The sequence below is a fragment of the Amphiprion ocellaris genome, chromosome 1 (genome assembly GCF_022539595.1).
Source record: "Amphiprion ocellaris isolate individual 3 ecotype Okinawa chromosome 1, ASM2253959v1, whole genome shotgun sequence".
In the NCBI taxonomy this organism is placed as follows: Eukaryota; Metazoa; Chordata; class Actinopteri; family Pomacentridae; genus Amphiprion; species Amphiprion ocellaris.
In genome coordinates, this window is record NC_072766.1 from 580,023 (window position 1) to 598,821 (window position 18,799).

General features: G+C 38.3%; 1 protein-coding gene across 4 annotated transcripts in view; it reads right to left on the reverse strand.

Moving 5' to 3' along the window:
• Window positions 1–18,799, reverse strand: part of csnk1g1 (casein kinase 1, gamma 1) — a 52,101-nt gene that overhangs the window by 7,334 nt on the left and 25,968 nt on the right. For 2 of the 4 annotated variants that reach the window (XM_023274284.3, XM_023274285.3), the window contains exons 5-12: window positions 14,634–14,785; window positions 9,313–9,547; window positions 9,117–9,202; window positions 8,460–8,544; window positions 8,140–8,288; window positions 7,949–8,056; window positions 5,781–5,891; window positions 2,289–2,395 (exon numbers count right to left, since the gene is read on the reverse strand). In XM_023274284.3, coding sequence (XP_023130052.1) covers window positions 2,289–2,395; window positions 5,781–5,891; window positions 7,949–8,056; window positions 8,140–8,288; window positions 8,460–8,544; window positions 9,117–9,202; window positions 9,313–9,547; window positions 14,634–14,785 — 1,033 coding nt within the window. The remainder of the gene's footprint in view (window positions 1–2,288; window positions 2,396–5,780; window positions 5,892–7,948; window positions 8,057–8,139; window positions 8,289–8,459; window positions 8,545–9,116; window positions 9,203–9,312; window positions 9,548–14,633; window positions 14,786–18,799) is intronic. The other 2 variants (XM_023274286.3, XM_023274287.3) reach the window with 1 other exon arrangement.

Consider the following 18,799-nt stretch of genomic DNA (forward strand, 5'->3'; position numbering starts at 1 on the left):
GCATGACACAAATAAAGTTATTATATTTATATGTCAAAAATGCTTCCACTGCAACCATAAAACAGAATAATTAGGCACACATCATATTGCACATCATTTGTTTTTACTCTGAATAATCCCTGAAGCTGGCCTCACAGAGTACACACAGTTGGAAGAAGCATAAATACTTTGAGATTTAAAATCCGACTGTGTCGCTCACATATCTGTAGCAGTCTATAGAATTATATGAGCTGGAATCTGCTCTCTGTCGTTCAAGTTTGTTCAAAATGTGTAAAATATTGAAATGTAGGTGAGGTCTGCTCTACTGCACTAAACCTCAGTTTAACCCTCCTGCTGTCTTCATTCACAGGTACCAAAAAATTTAGTTTTCTTGTCTGTAAAAAATTCAAAAATTCAGCAAAAAAATCCCCAAATTTCAGAAAATTTGCAAAACTTCAGGAAGAAAACTCAAATAATTCCTTAAAAGTTTGCCTTAACAGTTTTATTTTAAAAAATCCCCCAAATTTGGCAAGAAAATTCTTGTAAATATTTTCAAAAAATTAGTAAAAATCTTCCAAAAAATCCTAAAGTGATTCCATATATATATATCAGTAAAACTTCTAATATTTTCTTTAAGAACATTCATATAAAAATCAACCAAAATCCAGTGAAATTCGCTGGATTTTGGTTGATTTTTTTTGTGAATGTTCTTAAGAAACATTTTTAACATTTCTTTTTTCCACCAAAAAATGTTCCCCCCAAAAATTCCCCAAAATGTTGAAAATGTGGACATCAGAAGTTTCACTGTGAAAATATATATATTTTTTCCACATTTTCAAACTTTAAAATGGATCAATTTTGACCCGCAGGATGAAACAAGGGTTGAACATTCTCATTTACACACATCTAAAGTTAAACACTATTCCTTCTGAAACCTGTTGTTCTTGTTTAAAGGCATGTTTGTTTAGATCTGTGTATGTACACCTAAGAATCTAATTCCTACTGTGTGTTCACATACAGGAGGTCCTTGACTTATGTTGGAGTTCCGTTCCTACTGATCGATGTACGTAAGCCGATTTTCACCGTAAGTCGGAACTCCGGTGAAAATGTAAACAAAGTCGTTCCATGCATCACGATATCGATCAGTTCTTCATAAAAGTCATGAAAACCAACAACTTTCATGCATGTATGAATCATTTTACTAGAAGATAACAGAATATTGTAACGGACTGATATTGTTGTTGTTGATGTTTCAATGTTTATTGTTCAGTTCCAGATTTCCCTAATGTCAGTGAACGTGCCATGTTTAGTTAGCTCACCTCTGATTGGCTGAGAGTCAGCAGTAGAGAGAGCTGGGAACGGCGGCTAATTCTGGAGCTAAGTTATGGGGTTTTTCTAGTTATCCTGGCGTTGGCTACGGTCCACAGTAGCCTGTATGAAGGTTCAATAAACCAGCAGAGAACCAGATAAAGTCTCACTCATTCATCACAGAGGGTCTCTACAATATGTTGACCTGTTTTTACAACTAGACCCATGTTGGTCGGTGTTTCTTCCTGTTCCCAGCGTTTTATTCTATCTAATTTCACTTCCATGGAGATGCTTTTCTTTTCTTCCAAGCATCAGAAGAGTCTGACTTGCGCTGGGAACCATAATGAAGGACAAAAAGTTAGTGAATGTAGCACAATCCAAGGTGGATGTAAACAAAGCCGTCTGATGGCGCCACGTGACGACGTATTCATCTGCTCCACTCGTTACTAGTTCCACGTAACCAGTTCTGATGTAACAATCGATGAAGTTGTAAGCCGAGGATCTCTTGTCAATAAAAGTGATTCTGATTCTGAAAATATAAGGTTTATTAAACTACACTAAATAATAATATGCTAGTATGAGGTTTGAAACTGACCCTGAAGGATTGGGATAAAGTAACATTCAACACAACTGTCAGAACTAAACAGAATGCATATAAGTAAATGTATAAATGTCCACATCTACATTTCTGTTTGTGACTCAATGCATGTAGTTCAGTCCCTGCATGGTGATTCTGGTGTGATCTCAGCGGTCTGCTACCACTGACTGATTATGTGTTCGTGGGAGGACGATATTGATCCAGTGAAGCTTCTGGTCGACTGTTGGGGATAAAAGTAGGAGAAGCTCCATCGGTTCATCTACGTCTGTTAAATAAGTGCAAGTGAGAGAACGGTGCAGAGACGGGTAGACGGATCAGAGCAGGACGGCAGCAGAGAGAGGGACAGAAAGAGGAAGCAACAGATGGACATGGAGGAGAGGCGTGGAGGGAGTGTGACACATACTTGGCCTCGTCGACCACCTCCACCTCTGCCTGAGCTGTGATGGGAGCGTTGGAATGAGCTGCCAGAGGATCGTCTGCGTTCAGCTCCCCGTTGGTTGAACTGACCACCTGCAGCACAGACCGGCGTTACTCCGACACATTCATGTTAGCATGTTAGCATGAGCTACAGCTGGGACACAAAGTCGGCTTGGTTAACACACAGATTCACCACATTTACCGTTTCCTACTTGGGAAACTCTCATCTGCAAAGGACAACACAGCAATAACACAAAAGCAAATCATATATATGAGCGCTTGTATTCAGCAAATTATCTAAAAGAAATGCCACATATGATGCAAGTTTGCTGGGATTTTGTATTAATATGACTGGTTGTCAGGGCGCCTGACTAACGTTGGAAATGTTCAGATCCTCCACATAAAGACTTCATAGGAATTCATGGTATTCTGGAACAACACCAGAAAAAATATCACAGAAATATCAACACTGTAATTTTCAGTCTCAGATGCAGAAATATTTTCTCGTAGATGTTGTAAAATGTATCACTGTTCAATGCAAAACTCCTTAAGATGCAGGATGTCAGAGTTTTCTGACTGACCGTTAAAATCCCTCCACAACATGCCCATGGGATTCAGACCTGAACTTAACCCTCGTGTCGTCCTACGGGTCAAAACTGACCCGGTTTAAAGTTTGAAAATGTAGAAAAAAAACATATTTTCACAGTGAAACTTCTGATGTCTACCAAAATCCAGCGAATTTCGCTGGATTTTGGTTGATTTTTTAGTAAATGTTCTTAAAGAAAATATTAGAAGTTTTACCGATATATATGGAATCACTTTAGATATTTTTAGGATTTTTTGGAAGCTTTTTATTCATTTTTAGAAAATATTTACAAGAAATTTCTTGCCAAATTTGGGGGATTTTTTAAAAAAATAAAACTTTTAAGGGAAACTTTTAAGGAATTATTGGAATTTTCTTCCTGAAGGTTTTGCAAATTTTCAGAAATTTGGATTTTTTCAGACAAGGAAACAATTTTTTTTGGTGCCCGTAAATGAGGACAACAGGAGGGTTAAGCTACTCAGTTGCAGAACTCTCCATTTATTGTTATGTCATCTGTTGCTACTTCTTTAAGAGCCAAACAGGTTTGAATATTTCTGTGTCCAAATATGTCAAAAAAAGCTGACAATTTCCATTGCATCTATACATAAAGTCAGGCTAACAAACCCAATTTACTGCCATTCACACTGAAACAGTCATACAGGAAACACACTGTTTTAGTAAATGGTCTGTTGACTTTTGTTGCAATTAAATCAAATATCACAACATGTCAGAAATCTGCTCTGGAAGCATGAAAGATGCTGGAGGCAGCAGAGCTACTGATATACTAACTAGTTCTGAGGGATGCTTCATGTGAGCATAAAATGTATTTCAGATTATGTCTGTCTTTAGACAAACATTTTGATTTGAACGATGTGAATGAAAATGACGCTTGTCTTCTTAGTCTTCTCCAGCTGACTGGAACAGAAATACACAGGTTGGGCCAATAATCATTCTATAAAGATCAATTTTATCTGAGTTAGTTAAACCCATAGCTAATATGTGTTGCATAAGCTAACTAGCATGAGCTCTGTATATAAAACATGGACGTAGACTCCAGGTCTGAGACGTTAACTCTCCTGTTGTCCTCATTTACAGGCACCAAAAAAATATTGTTTCCTTGTCTGAAAAAAAATCCAAAAATTCAGCAAAAAACTCTGAAATTTCTGAAAATTTGCAAAAACCTTCAGGAAGAAAATTCCAGTAATTCCTTAAAAGTTTCCCTTAAAATTTTAATTTATAAAAAAATCCCCCAAATTTGGCAAGAAAATTCTTGTAAATATTTTTTTTTTTTAAAAATGAGCAAAAATCTTCCAAAAAAAGTAAAACTTCTAATATTTTCCTTATGAACATTCACATAAAAATCAACCAAAATCCAGCGAAATTCCTCGATTTTGTTAGATTTTTTTGTGAATGTTCTTAAGAAACATTTTAACATTTCTTTTTTCCACCAAAAAATTCTCAAAGATTTTCCAAAAATGTTGAAAATGTGGACATCAGAAGCTTCACTGTGAAAATATTTTTTTTTCTCCACATTTTAAAACTTTAAAACGGGTCAATTTTGACCCACAGGACAACACGAGGGTTAAGGCAACATGGAAGTGTCTTAAACCTGCATTCTGTCCAGCAGCCAGCAGGTGGCGACTCCTTGGACTACAAAAAGAACTTCCAGTTCCTGGAAGACTATGAGAAAAAGATCCTTCTCCCCTGATCTGTTACCTCAGTGAACTTCTTATAATGAGTTTTCAGGCTCAGTTGCTGGTTTCTAGACTCTCTGAATACAGCGTGATCATTTAGGAAACTACAAAGACATCCATCTTTTGTCTACCTTTGTCAATCACTTCGCCGCCGCGATGCACAAAGCAGCAGTTTATCTACAATTACAGAACTCTCTCTGCATCTAATCAGAGCTGGACTGACAGGTTTTTAGTAGAAACATACAATCATTTTCACAAGGATGGAAAACCTGTTATATGCCTGAAAACTTTCTAATTTCCACACAGTTTCAACATGAATGGCATTTAGTAGATGAGGCAGATTCCTTTAACACTCCACACCGATGTGAACAAAGCTTGTTGAAGAAGTGATGTCGAGGAGTCAGAACTCCACCAGAACGTTCCTCTAAGCAGAACAACCCAGTATGACTTCAGAGCATGCACTCAGCTGGCCCAGCCAGGTCATTCTGCCATGCAAAAGGCTTTTGGATCTTGCAACAAATGTCCTAGTGTCATGAGGAGCTGTAGGACCTGTGATCAAAATGCTGTTTAAAAAGCTAAATCACACTTTGACCATCTGGGGTGGGTGGCACCAGATGACATGCACATGGTGGAGCAGAAAAACAACATTTCCCAGCCAGGGGTAACGGGGTAGGGAGGTTTATGATTGTAGATCTGTCTCACAAATAAGCCTAAAATACCATTCTACATTTACTGCTGAATGAAAAAGTGTTGCAGTTATTAAAAATGTCAGTAACAGTCAGGAAATATAATATATTATAACTTAATAATGTCAATTAGGTGCTGTAATCTGAGGCAGTTTTCTGTAGATGAATAATAAATGTAGTGATATTTTGTCTCTTCTGCATGTGTGAAAAACTTGTACAAAATATTCAGAATGTCTTGATTTAATCACTTGAGTATTTTACTGAGCATAAGGAGAAATATTAAATTATATTTTGAAATACTAATAAAACCTCTGCTTCAATTATCCAGAACACGAAGCTTCTAAGACTTATAATTGATCCCTAAAAAAGTAATTCAGATTGACACAGACTGAAAGATACCAGAGCAGACTTTCTTTTCCTTTCATTTCCAGGTTTTGTGTGTTTTAGATCCTATGAGACAGATCTGACTCCATGGAGGAGGCGGGGCGGCTGGTTGACCAGGTGAGGGTGTATACCTGCACTGAGCCCCCGTGCCTGTCCGCTGCCAGGTGGGAGGTCAGGTAGGAGGAGTTTGCTTGGCGTGTGGGCTGCACCTCCCATGCTCCTCGTCGGTCTGAGGCTGCGGTCTGGCGTCGGTGATGTGAGGGGGGCGGGGGTGCGATGGGAGAGGAGGGGAGTGATGGAATAATAGCATTAGGAAAGATGGGATATTTGGGAGTGCGAGGCAAGGAACCATGCAAAGCAGCATGAGAAATGGAGAAGAAAAAATAAACGTAACAAAATAAAAGAATGAATCAAAATCAAAGCAAGGCTTCAGCCAGAGAACCGAACCAGGAACTAATGAGCCTGAAGCCAAACGGAGGAAAAGCTCTGATCGCTTTGGCCTCAATCTCATTAAAAAAATAAATAACACTTGAGATAAAACAAGCCAAATGCTGGATGAGTTGTCTTCATATCAGCAATTAAAAATAACAATAAAAAAAATATATCAATCACATTCAGCTGTAAACTCAAGGAAAAAGTTTTTAAAATTCTTAATTTGAAGAAACGCTTAAATATTTATACTTACCCAAACCTCCTATGGAGCAAATACATGACGGGAATTTGTACCATAGCTCTGAAACTTCAAACAATCAAGCATTTTGGTTCTTCCATAGATTTATTATATGCCTTCCGGAAATACAACAGGTTTGATGATGTAGAAATCTAATTTAATCAACTTTTCTTCGTGGCGTGACTTCCTAACTTCTAATTACTGATTACAATTGACTACAGCTGCTGACTCCTCTAAAGGCCTCTCCACACTGTGTGATATTATCAGTCTCATAAGTCCACAGCTTGCTCCACTGTACGACACAAATCTAATTATCTTTGGGCACGACGAGAAGTTTGCTCTGTGCAGATTGCACGACAAAAATGCAGCTGAATCTCAACCTATGATGGACGTGAGTCGACGTGAATGAGCAAGAATAAAACGTCATCAGCATGCACCGTCCATCTATGAAAGATAAACAACCGAAGCATAAACGGAGCTCCTACAATCACAGGGAAACTAGCCAGACATGAACCCTACAATCACAGGGAAACTAGCCAAACATGAACGGAGCCCTCGTCCTGCTGACATTTATGTGTTTGGAGAGAAATCCCCCAAAAAAAGGAGGAGGAGGAGAATATGGACGTGGCTCGGAAAGAGAGGACAATTTGGGATGCCAGTTTTGCAAAGGGAGCTTGAAGTAAATACTTGTTAGCATCTACTAGCATTCAACGTTAGCATTTCCTGTTATGGTCTGTCATTTTCCAACAAAACATATTTCTTCTTTGTTTAAATCTCACATACGTGTTTTGATGCGTTTTGTCTCCACGAATCATCTATCTGGGTTTGTTGATCAGTACATCATTTCATCCTGCATTTCTGTTGGTTAGTTAGTTGTTGTAGGTCCAGCAGCATCACACTGTGAGACGATCACCCCAAATTCCTGACAGTCAGAATTTTATGGCAGCTCGTCTTTGGTCGCCATGACAACGGCCGTCCTTGAACCTGGGTTAGGGTTAACCCTAACCCTAAACACACCGGATCACAGCTGGAAACGCACCGCAACCGGACCAGCATGCCACATGCGGCGCATTTCCAGCTGTGATCCGGTGTGTTTACCTGGTCAGGGCCGCAGCTCATTTGCATTAAGTAGACTCGACTCCTGCGTGAGGAGATTAGGTAGGGGGTTAAAAAAAAAAAAAAAAAAAAAAAAATTGGATAAATCATGAATCGAGATTTTTTGTGAAAAAATCTGAGATTTTTTTTTTAGGCCGTATCGCCCAGCCCTACTTCCATTAGACTTTAAGATAAATCAATGAAAGAATCAAAACGCATGATTGTTGTGACAGAGATGCATGGGTTTCAGTTATTCCATCATAAAAAATTAAAATTGTAGTAATCATTGGACACTCTAGATGGCCGTGATATACGTGGATTGTACAGGTGTATGTAAACTTTTGTTAACGACTGTATATGTTAAAAAAGAAAGCTCTGTATTGCAACTATCCTTTTTTAAAACCCCATTTTCTAAATAATGGTTCCTATACACCCAAAGCTGAAGAACGAAGTGAGTTTCAAGCTGTAATGGTCCTCTTCTTTCCACTAAAACAACCCAACACTAACCCACCGCGAGAACCAAACCGGCCATACCTGGTTCCTGATGGGAGCGTGCTGCGAGGGTCGGTCTCTGTGAGGATGACTCTCTCTCGTGACTGCAGATGCCCCAGAGTCTATGTGGACAGACCCCACTGGTGTGGGCTGAGGGGAATAACAGTCGTTAAATTCTTTCTGTAAACTACAGCGGCTTCCTTTAAAGACGTCTGTTAACGCGGGTCACTTACAATCTGCCTGCCGACCCAGTCGTAGGTGTAGTCGAAGGTGTATCCTTTCCTCTCGAACAGCTCAGTGAACAGAGTCCTCAGATATTCATAGTCTGGCTTTTCAAAGAAGTCCAGCCGCCTCACATACCGCAGGTAAGTGGCCATCTCCTCTGCACGAAACGGAGCAGAAAAGAGTTTAACCTTTAATGTTCATAATATAATTGTAACCATGAAGTTGGATGACATGCAGGAATATTTTACTGGGAAAATGCTGCCAAAAAAGGTTCTATCAAAGCCAATAAATCATGTTCTACATCCTGAATAAAGTGCAGCTATCGTACCTGGGAAGTTCTCACAAAGGACCTCGATGGGAGTGTTTCGTTTTGTGTCTCCAATCTTCTGGTATCTTTCTTTCAGCGTGTCCGCCTGCAAGAAATCCAAAACAGAAAGACAGATGAACAAAACCTGGTGTTCAAGAGGCATTTAATGAAAAACTAATTATAAATATGTTCTTATTTCCTGGTTAAAAGTCTTAAATCTGCTGCAGTTCTTCTGTTTCTCCTTTCTATTTAGCTGTAGCCTTATTTTTAACATTAACAAGGACATGAAAACACCGACAACCCAAGATTTTTATATATATATATATATATATATATATATATATATATATATATAAAAAAAAAAATATATATATATATATATATATATATATATATATATAGATAGATAGATAGATAGATAGATAGATATATAGATATATAGATATATATATAGAGATATATGTGTAGTAAATTCAAACTTTAAAGCAAAAATGTCTTTCAGCACATTCTGGAACTGTTCATAAAAGAATCTAATAAAACAATGATCTCATTACTGCGCTGTGAGTTTAAGGTTGCTCTAAGTCGTGCTTTTTTATTGATGAATGTCTTTCTATATGGTATGAAACTGATTTCGTAACAGCGTTTGGAACACGTCCAGGTTCCAGGTACTCGTCATACCTTCAGTCCTTGCCAAGGCAAACTCCCCCGTAGAAAATACATGAACATGTGGCCTAAAGCCTCCAGGTCATCTCGCCGGCTTTGCTCTGTATCAATAGATGTGATAACTTTTAACTGAGAGACTTGAGGAATGAAATGCCAAAGCTCCTTATATAAAACCACCAGAACCAGAACCCAGCCGTGGAGCTGCTCTTACCTTTGCCTAGGTGTGTGTTGATGGACATATAGCGGGCGGTACCGGTCAGGCTCTTGTGCTCCCGGTAAGGAATGTGTTTTTTGGTCTCGGGGTCGATGTACTCTTTGGCCAGGCCAAAGTCGATGATGTGGATGATGTGTTCCTTTTTGTTCCCTTGCCGTCCGATGAGAAAGTTTTCAGGTTTTACATCCCTATAGATGAGATTTTTAGAGTGCACGTACTCCATTCGTGAAATCTGGGGAGGAAGAATACAACAAGGTCAGTCAAGAGAACCATGAATAAAAAATAAAAAAAAAAAACAAAAGAACATGGCATAAAATCCCAGATCAGCAAAGTCTGCAAAGTGGGAATTAAGATGTCAGTATTACTGCTGCTCAAATATGTCCATGTCTTCAACAACAGAGTAATACAGTACTTCCACAGGACCTGATCTCAGTTTTATTACACATTAAATCACCACTGCATGTATTTTACACCAGCAGATGAGTTTACTATGCATGGTTCAGAAAAAGTCACCTGTTTAAAGCGTCACATCAAGAAACACAACAACGCGTACAGGGTGACTTATAACTACGAAACCAACAGTGATTTTCATTTCATTGTTGAAAATCATTTTCTTGACTGATCAGTTACTTATTATAAAACACCAGAAAATGGTGAAAAATGTTGATATCCTTAAACGTCTTGCTTTGTTCACAATCTAAAGATCTTCAGTTTACTGACAGAAAATAAAAACACTAATAACATTTAAAAAGGACGAATCAGAGAATTTAGACTTTGTTATTTTAAAAAAACATTACTAAACCCTCGTGTCGTCCTGCGGGTCAAAATTGAGCCGTTTTAAAGTTTGAAAATGTGGAAAAAAAATATATTTTCACAGTGAAACTTCTGATGTCCACATTTTCAACATTTTTTGAGAAATCTCTGAACACTTTTTGGTGGAAAAAAAATGTTAAAAATGTTTCTTAAAAATATTCACAAAAAAATCGACCAAAATCCAGCAAATTTCGCTGGATTTTGGTTGATTTTTTAGTGAATGTTCTTAAAGAAAATATTAGAGATTTTACTGATATATATGGAATCACTTTAGATATTTTTAGGATTTTTTTGATGATTTTTACTCATTTTTTGAAAATATTTACAAGAATTTTCTTGCCAAATTTGGGGGATTTTTAAAAAAAATAAAACTTTTAAGGGAAACTTTTAAGGAATTATTGGAATTTTCTTCCTGAAGGTTTTGCAAATTTTCTGAAATTTGGGTTTTGCTGAATTTTTTGACTTTTTTCAGACAAGGAAACAGTATTTTTTTGGTGCCTGTAAATAAGGACAGCAGGAGGGTTAAATTGATTCATCGATAATCAAAACTGTTGGCAAACATTATGACAACTAATGAACTGTCTGTAGCAGCTTTATCCAGTACTACCATTCAGAAAACACCACTAACTGAGATGTAGAACCATCACGCAGGGACTCTAGACTACAAGCACAAGTGATTAGAATCAAAAGAAGAATAAAAAAAAAAATCGTAACTGACTCCTCAAAGGAAAAACTACATAATTAGTGCTGGTCTTGTGATGCGGTCCTTTACTTTAGCTGAAGCTGGGATCCAAACCCAAAGTGAAATCCCTCATTTGTGCCAGAAATAAAGAGATGACCTCCTTGACAAACAGAGGACAGAATGGTTCTGTAACACCGGGTCCATGTTGGTCAGTTTCTTTACAAATCTGCAGAGGCCATCTATATTACAAGAACTCTGCAGATTTTGTGCTGACAAAATGAAATGTTAGAAATTTTGAGACATCTGAGGCCCCTAGAAGGCTGGGCCACAGCTCCTTAATGAGATTCAGTGATGGCTTTGCTCTTTCTGACAGCTTCAAGCCCGACTCTGACCAAAGGCACCACATACTGACAGACTGCTGGTTTGCAGACTGGGTAATAGGAGACTCTGCACTGATGCTCCACCTCCCACCTGCTCTGTGGACATATGGTCAGCATAAAACCCACCAGATTATACATTACTGTAGTCACACAGACTCTAGACTAGACATATCTAGACTGTAGAACAGCTAGATATGGGAAGTTTATGCACTAGGTTTTCTGGGACATCTTAAACAATCAGTCCCTCCAGGAATCAAAACAATTAATGCAAATTCAATCAATCTCCATGAATTCTGGACCACCTTGCAATTCTGTCCAATCACTGCAACTTTTCCACCATTTTGTCCCGCCTCCCGTGAGTTCCACCAATCATAGCAGTCCTAAACGTAACGCACGTACATCACTGAATTCACTTCCTGTTTCTGGTCTGGAGATGCATGTATGTCCCATTCTAATGTCTCTCATTTACCAACAAAAATTACTGCTAAAGACGGTGAAAAACAATTCCTGATGTTCTTCACCAAAGCAGAGCTAAACTGTTTTACACCCATGAAATATTGTGGTGGAAAACAAGCGAAAACCATCGACTGACAAACACTTTTCTACCACCAAACATATCAGGAGAACGTCTGAAAGGAGCGGAAACAGAGCAGACAGATCACCGTGATGGAAGCTGTTGATCCAGATCTGTTGGAGCTCTGAGACAATGAAGGGAAGTTAGATTCATTAATGGACGTAACGAGCCGTGAGCGTGTGACCACGTGTGTGAATACCAGGATGTGAAATTAACTTTTTAAGCCACTGACAGATATGTCCAAATATGTTTCCTTCAGTAGTAAATGATCATTTAGTGGCTTAAATCTACCAACCACTTCCTGTTAAACCAGTATCTGGCTGCTGCTAGTTTCCCACCGTGGTGTACCAGCTGGTGGAAATGGGTTGGAGCGTTAAAGAATTAGTTTAGGAACAAATATTGTCAACTAAAATGTTGCAATTTCATCACAACAAATACGTTTAAAACGTCGCAACTTGCATCACAATTTTTTTTTAGAAAACCTGCCGTAAATTCAGACATTTTAGGGAGAAACAATCTGGAAAAACATCCCTGAAATTCTGGAGGGACTGATTTTAGTTTTTGTATTATTTGTGTCGTCTATTCGTGGACGTAATGAGGAACTGGATACCGGAATTAAAGAATTAATCATGAATTAAGAACTAACCCAGATGCTTTAGTTGTTAAAAAAAAGAAAAAAGAATTGCTTGGTTAAATCTGTCATTCTGCAATAAAAACACTGGTTACTCTGGAAATCAGTGCTGGCTGGAGGTCATTAATGACCACAGAAGTCTTTGTCATGGTGCCTGTTGCTGCTAAACTCATTCAGGTCCTGGTGATCGTAGGAGCTTCAGGAGAAACCAGCCGGACTTCTCTGCAGGACATTTCTAGAAACGTCTTCCAGAGAAGTCCAGCTGGTTTTTCCTGAAGCTCCTATGACTAAAAGGTGGTGTAGGAAGAACGTTCTCACATCAGCTGTGGCTGGAGGAATAAATGTTGTCCATTAAAATGTTGAAACATGATTTAAAAGCTGAAAAAATGAAACTTTTTAGCAACTATCACCATCTCCCACAATTTCATTGCAACTAATACGCTTAAAACATCGCAACTTACATCACTATTATTCAGAAAAGCTGCCGCAAATTCAGATATTTTAGGGAGAAACAATCTGGAAAAACGTCCATGTAATCCTGGAGGGTCTGGATGATGCTTTGCTGCTTTGAATTTTTCCACCAAATCCCAGAACCAGGTCACTGTATGAAAGAGGCATGAATTTCTAAGAACATATTTTATATTTAATCAGCTGCTTTTGCAATTTGCTGCTCAAAGAAACTCAACGTACCGGACGTGTAGGTTCATGTTTGACCTTCAAACAGCCCATATTATGCACATTTAGAGGTTCATAATCGTATTTTTCGGGTCTACTAGAACATATTTACAAGCTTTTATGTCAGCAAAACTAATTATCTTTCCTGTAGTGTGCTCTGCTGCAGCACCTCTTTTAACCCTTTGTGTTTAAGGCTCAGATTTAGCTGCTGTTTCTTTGTTGTTGTTGTTGCTGTTGCTGTTGTTGTTGTTGTTGTTATTATTCGGTGTGCTCTGATCGGGGGCCTGATGACGGAGTACAGGATGCGGCGCGGATGTCCGTGCTGTATCGTAAACGCGGATGTCCGCGCTGTATCGTGCATATATAATATATGCATATACTATATATGCACGATACAGCGCGGATGTCCATGCGTGTTCCGCGCTCCACTTGGACGGTGATTTCTGTTGCATTGCACGCTCACTTCCGCTTTTGATGACGTATCGTGCTCAGGCGATTCGTCGACGCGTCGTTTGTGGCAGCCCTAATTGCAATGAAGCTTCTCATTCTTTGTTTGAGGTGGTGCCAAACTAGCTGCCGGGCAGGTGTTATGCAAATTAATAGTGATGTAAATAAGTAACAGATGAAAACCTGAACTTCTAATGAGGCGTTTCAGGCAGGTAAGGAGCGCTGTTTTCTGTGGATGAATTAACTCCGTTTGGTCTCGGCACAAAAAAGCTGCAACACACTAAGGAAAAGGGAAAACTCCCAAAAAATAAAATGGGCTTGAGGTGTGACAATAAAGTTTTAACTCTGGAGGATGCCTACTAAGAGGTTTCAATCACATCTGTTGCTTTACCCATCCGTAAACAGAGCAAACTCTAGAATAAGACTGTCAGGTCTGCATGTTCATATCCTCTGGGACTGCTGACTGATTAGACAGTAGGAAGGATGTTCATGGAGCACTGCAAGACACCCTTAAATGTGGAATTCCTTTAGGAATAAATAAAATTGTTTATTTTGGAAGTTTACCACAGGAATGGAGAAAAATGGATAAATATCTATTCAGTGTTTTGTTGGTTGCAAGTAAGAAATCTATAACTAAGAAATGGATATTATAACACTGGATATTTACAAAATGGAAGAGATGACAGCAGTTACAAATCAAAAACATGACTGATTTGTAGCAGGTTGGGCAAAATGGGTTGCATATATAAAAATTAAAAAGCCCAATCAAATTTTGATTCTGAAAATTTAAAAACAATGCATTGGTCACTCCCTGATGTTCTGAACTCTCATGTTGTCCTGCGGGTCAAAATTGACTCGTTTTAAAGTCTGAATATGTGGGAAAAAAAATAGATTTTCACGGTGAAATTTCTGATGTCCACATTTTCAGCATTTTCAGGAAATCTTTGAACATTTTTTGGTGGAAAAAAAAGAAAATTTAAAAATGTTTCTTAAGAACATTCACAAAAAAAATCATCCAAAATCCAGCGAATCCACAAATATTAAAAATTAGCATTTAATCACTCAGAACAAGGTAGTAGAAGGAATTTCCTGTGTCACATGATGCTCTAAACCCACCAGCTGGATGGCAATCATTAAGACGGTCTTCAGTGAAAAGGTCCGGTCACAAAGGTCAAAGAGGTCTTCTAGACTCGGGCCCAGCAGCTCCAGGACCATGGCGTTGTATTTCCCACAGGGCCCGAAGTAAAACACCTGGGGCACGCCTTCAGCTGTAGGACAAGAAGGACAGAAATAAGACTCACAGGAGACACAGAAATCCCTGTAATCGCCTTCAAGTAATCTCAAGTCTTTATTGTGGAGCACATCAAAGATCTCAGAGATCCTGGTAGGAGCTCAGACAGTAAATAGAAACGCGTTGGGGGAGAGTAAATACAACTCAGTAGATAATAAGTACAGTGTACCCTGAGTGTCTGTCAGTTGTATATACTAGAGCTAATTCTGAGAGTTAAGGTGAAAAGACTGTTTATTATTCCTGTCCCTGGTGACTAATGACATTTCTCAGTTGGGTCCAAGGTGAACCATCAGACTGGAGGAGGAGCTGCAGGAGGTTAGCGAGGGCAGAGGGAGCTGCTGGGTAAACATTAACCCTAAAGAACAATAAAACCCTCCAGATAGAACCGCTACTGAAGGCTGAAAACTAAACCCTGTCTCATATCACAGCCTCCCAGCTGAATCTTATCCTCTCTGCTCCAAACCCATCCATCCTTCACCTCTTATTTTACTAGAGTGTTGGGTGGTCAGTCTGATGCAGCTGACTCTGGATGGGTGGTTTATTACTCCGCCAAGGAACGCAGCGGAGTTCCCTCTGTTAGCAGCATTACTGAAAAACAAACGGATTTGGATGAAATTTTCAGGGAAGGTCAGAAATGACTCAAGGACCAAGTGATTAGATTTAGGCAGTGATGCGGCTTATAGTCTGGATCCATGGATTTGTTAAATATTTCTCTATCATTGTGAGATAGCAGCATGGCATCACTGTAACCATGACAACAAGTGAACACTACGTCAGCTGATTGTGATCCTACTACAAATCCACCACTGAGGACCACAAATGTTTATAAAACTGGAACTGTGAAAAGTCCTACTTTTGCAAGAAATTTTTAATAGTTTCAAGACATTCTAAAGTCATTTTGGACCCATTTTTAGTCATTTTTTTACCCTTCTAAACCATCCTAGACTATTAGCTCATGTTGGACAAGTTTTGAACAGATAAGGAGGATTTTTTTGAGCAAGTTCTGGACAAATTTAAATCATTTCTAGTCATTTTACACATATTTCGGGTCATTTTTGACAAATTTTGAGAGCATTTAGAGAGCATACGTATTTTCTGAGGTTAAAGTAGAGTCATTTTGGACATGTTTTTAGTCATTTTTGGAACCCTTCTAAGCCATCCTAGATGTTTAACTCATTGTGGACAGATTGTCAACAGGAAAAGAGGATTTTTTTGAGCAAGTTCTGGACAAATTTCTGATAATTTTGGATAAATGTGGAGATTTGTTAAAGATTTCTGTATCATTGCCAGATAGCGGCACAGCGTTACTGTAACCATGACAACCAGTGAACACTACGTCAGCTGATTGTGATCCTACTACAAATCCACCACTGAGGACTTATCAGGACTTATCCATCAGAAATGATCCAAGAAACAACTGATTAAACTGTGGGGGTGTTTCTGAGTTTAACCGTTTTCCTTCCGTATTTATGTGGATTTTCAGACTTTTCGACAGCGTCTCCCTCACATCAAGAAATCGCTTCTTAGATAGACACTTCCTGTGCCGCTGGAATGGTGACAAAATAAAAGCCCGTAACATTTTAAAAAAAAAAAAAAAAGCCTTCAAAATAAAAACATGGAGGGAACGGTTATTTTAACAATAGCAAAAGAAAGCCTTGCAAAAAGTGATGAACTGATCAACAGACCTTTATAAGAGTCATTTACACATATGTAGGTCACGTTATCTGGTATCCGTACATATCAGCGCAAGGTCATTTTGTTTGTGGGAACATCTGTATTAAATGGACTCATTCTATAACGCCGTGATTTCTGAAAATAAATAATTATAATAAAAAATACTGCATTTCTGACCATGCCATATGGGGGAATGAGCAGTCTTGGAGAGGAGTACTGCACTCTCTGAGGACTTTTCTAGTTGTGCTGGTGATCCTTCGAATACTTAAACTTCTAGGAAAGTGAGGGAGCTTAATGCCTAAAATTGTAATCCGAAGAGTTTTTCCTTTCTTTTCTTTTCTTTCCGCAGTTGTTAATGATAAAGCACACAAAGACCAGTTTATAACCAAAGTCTCACTACACACACACACACACACACACACACACACACACACACACACACACACACACACACACACACACACACACACACACACACACACACACACACACACACACACACACACACACACACACACACACACACACACACACACACACACACACACACACACACACAGGCAGTCCTTTTTTTTTTGCTCTCATCATGACCACATCCTGAACTTTAGTTTGAAAGAATGGGAAATCAGGTCAAACTGCTAATTGCCTTCAGGGAAGCATGATTCCAAGTTTGCTCCGGCTAACTGCTAGTCAGAGTCCTATTAAATGAAATCACTCTCCTGAAAGTTCAAAGAAAGCCTCAATCATACAGACCTTACTTTATCAGACCACTTAGCCTCTGCTCAGTCTTTGGAAATATATAATTGCATAGAAGTTTCAGGAAAAAAGTACATGTGCCTTGATTGCTTTTCATGTCCCAGATCCTAAAGCCAGAGCCATAATATCGAGTATCTGCTGATTCCAACATTAAAAAACTCTGATGGAGATGGCATGATGCAGCTTTCTTTGTGTTGTATGAGTATATGCACGATATATGAATGCATGTATATGTAAACTAAAACAACAACAAAAGGAAAACAAGAAAACAAACAAAATATCCCATCATAATGTAGATGAGCATTCATATGTATACTACAGGCACATAACTGCACACAACCACATATATCTGGTAAATAAACATAAGAAAGGATGATTCCTTTGTACTATTTTGTGTCCCTGTTCTATTTAAATCAGATCTTTACTGGGTAGAACTCATACATGGCACTAGGGGAAGCTTTAATTTAGGGAAAAAAAAACAGTCTAAGATACCGCTCACTGCATAAAAATTAAACATAAATAATTTGGAACCAATAAATCATGATAAATTAGTGTATACAACATGTTTTAAAGGGCTTTGGTATGACATAGTCATAGATAGAATCATTATTTCACACCTTCAAATGGACGATGGACGATGTTATTTAGAAATCATGGATATAAACTGGGGATTCACCAATTAATGATAATCAGATTTGAGTATCAGATATTTAGTCCCACACACATATATCTGGCTACACATTGAGTAAAAGGATATTAACAATGAAATTCTCTTTAATTGAAAATCTAAATCATGAAGAACCAAATTCATTTTAACAAAGTTCTATGCTAGGGTTTGTGCCATTCTGAATTTTGACACCAAGGTATTCATTTTTCCTGCAAAAAATATATATGTATATAACTGGTTCAAAATATTGGTCCTTGATGACAAATGATTGATATCGACCCTTTAAAAAAAAACTATTGTATACACTAATTTGTTCTAATTTAATTCAGTCGAAGGGACTAAGTTCCTCCATTTTCATGCAGTGAGCGGTATCTTAGACTGTTTTTTATTTTTTAAATCAAAGCTTCCCCGAGGTCACAGTGCCATGTATGAGTTCTACCCATTCCATTAAAGAAATCCATTCATGTAATTCTTGACTAGTGTCCACCTCGTCTGCTTGAACATAATTTATCAAAATTATGCAAATTTAAATCTGCATTAATTGATTTTTTGGGGGGTCATTTGGGGGCCATAAAACAGCATGCAAACACAAAAAGTGACATTTATTCACCTTGTAAAGTTCATATGGTGAACATGTTGGAAAACATATTCACAATATCTGTGTCTGTACAAACTTAAAGACTTTTTCCATTTGCAAACCCTCAACAAGCTGCCAGCAGACAGGATAAAATATGGATGGATGGATGGATGGATGGATAGATAGGGAGAAGGGAGACCGTTCAAAGAAGTTTTTTAAAGTGGCCAAATTGCCACCATGAAGTGATTGTCCTGCTCAAGTCATTAAACTAAAGGCTGATGTTAAGAAAGCTAAATATCCTGATGTAATTTCTCCAC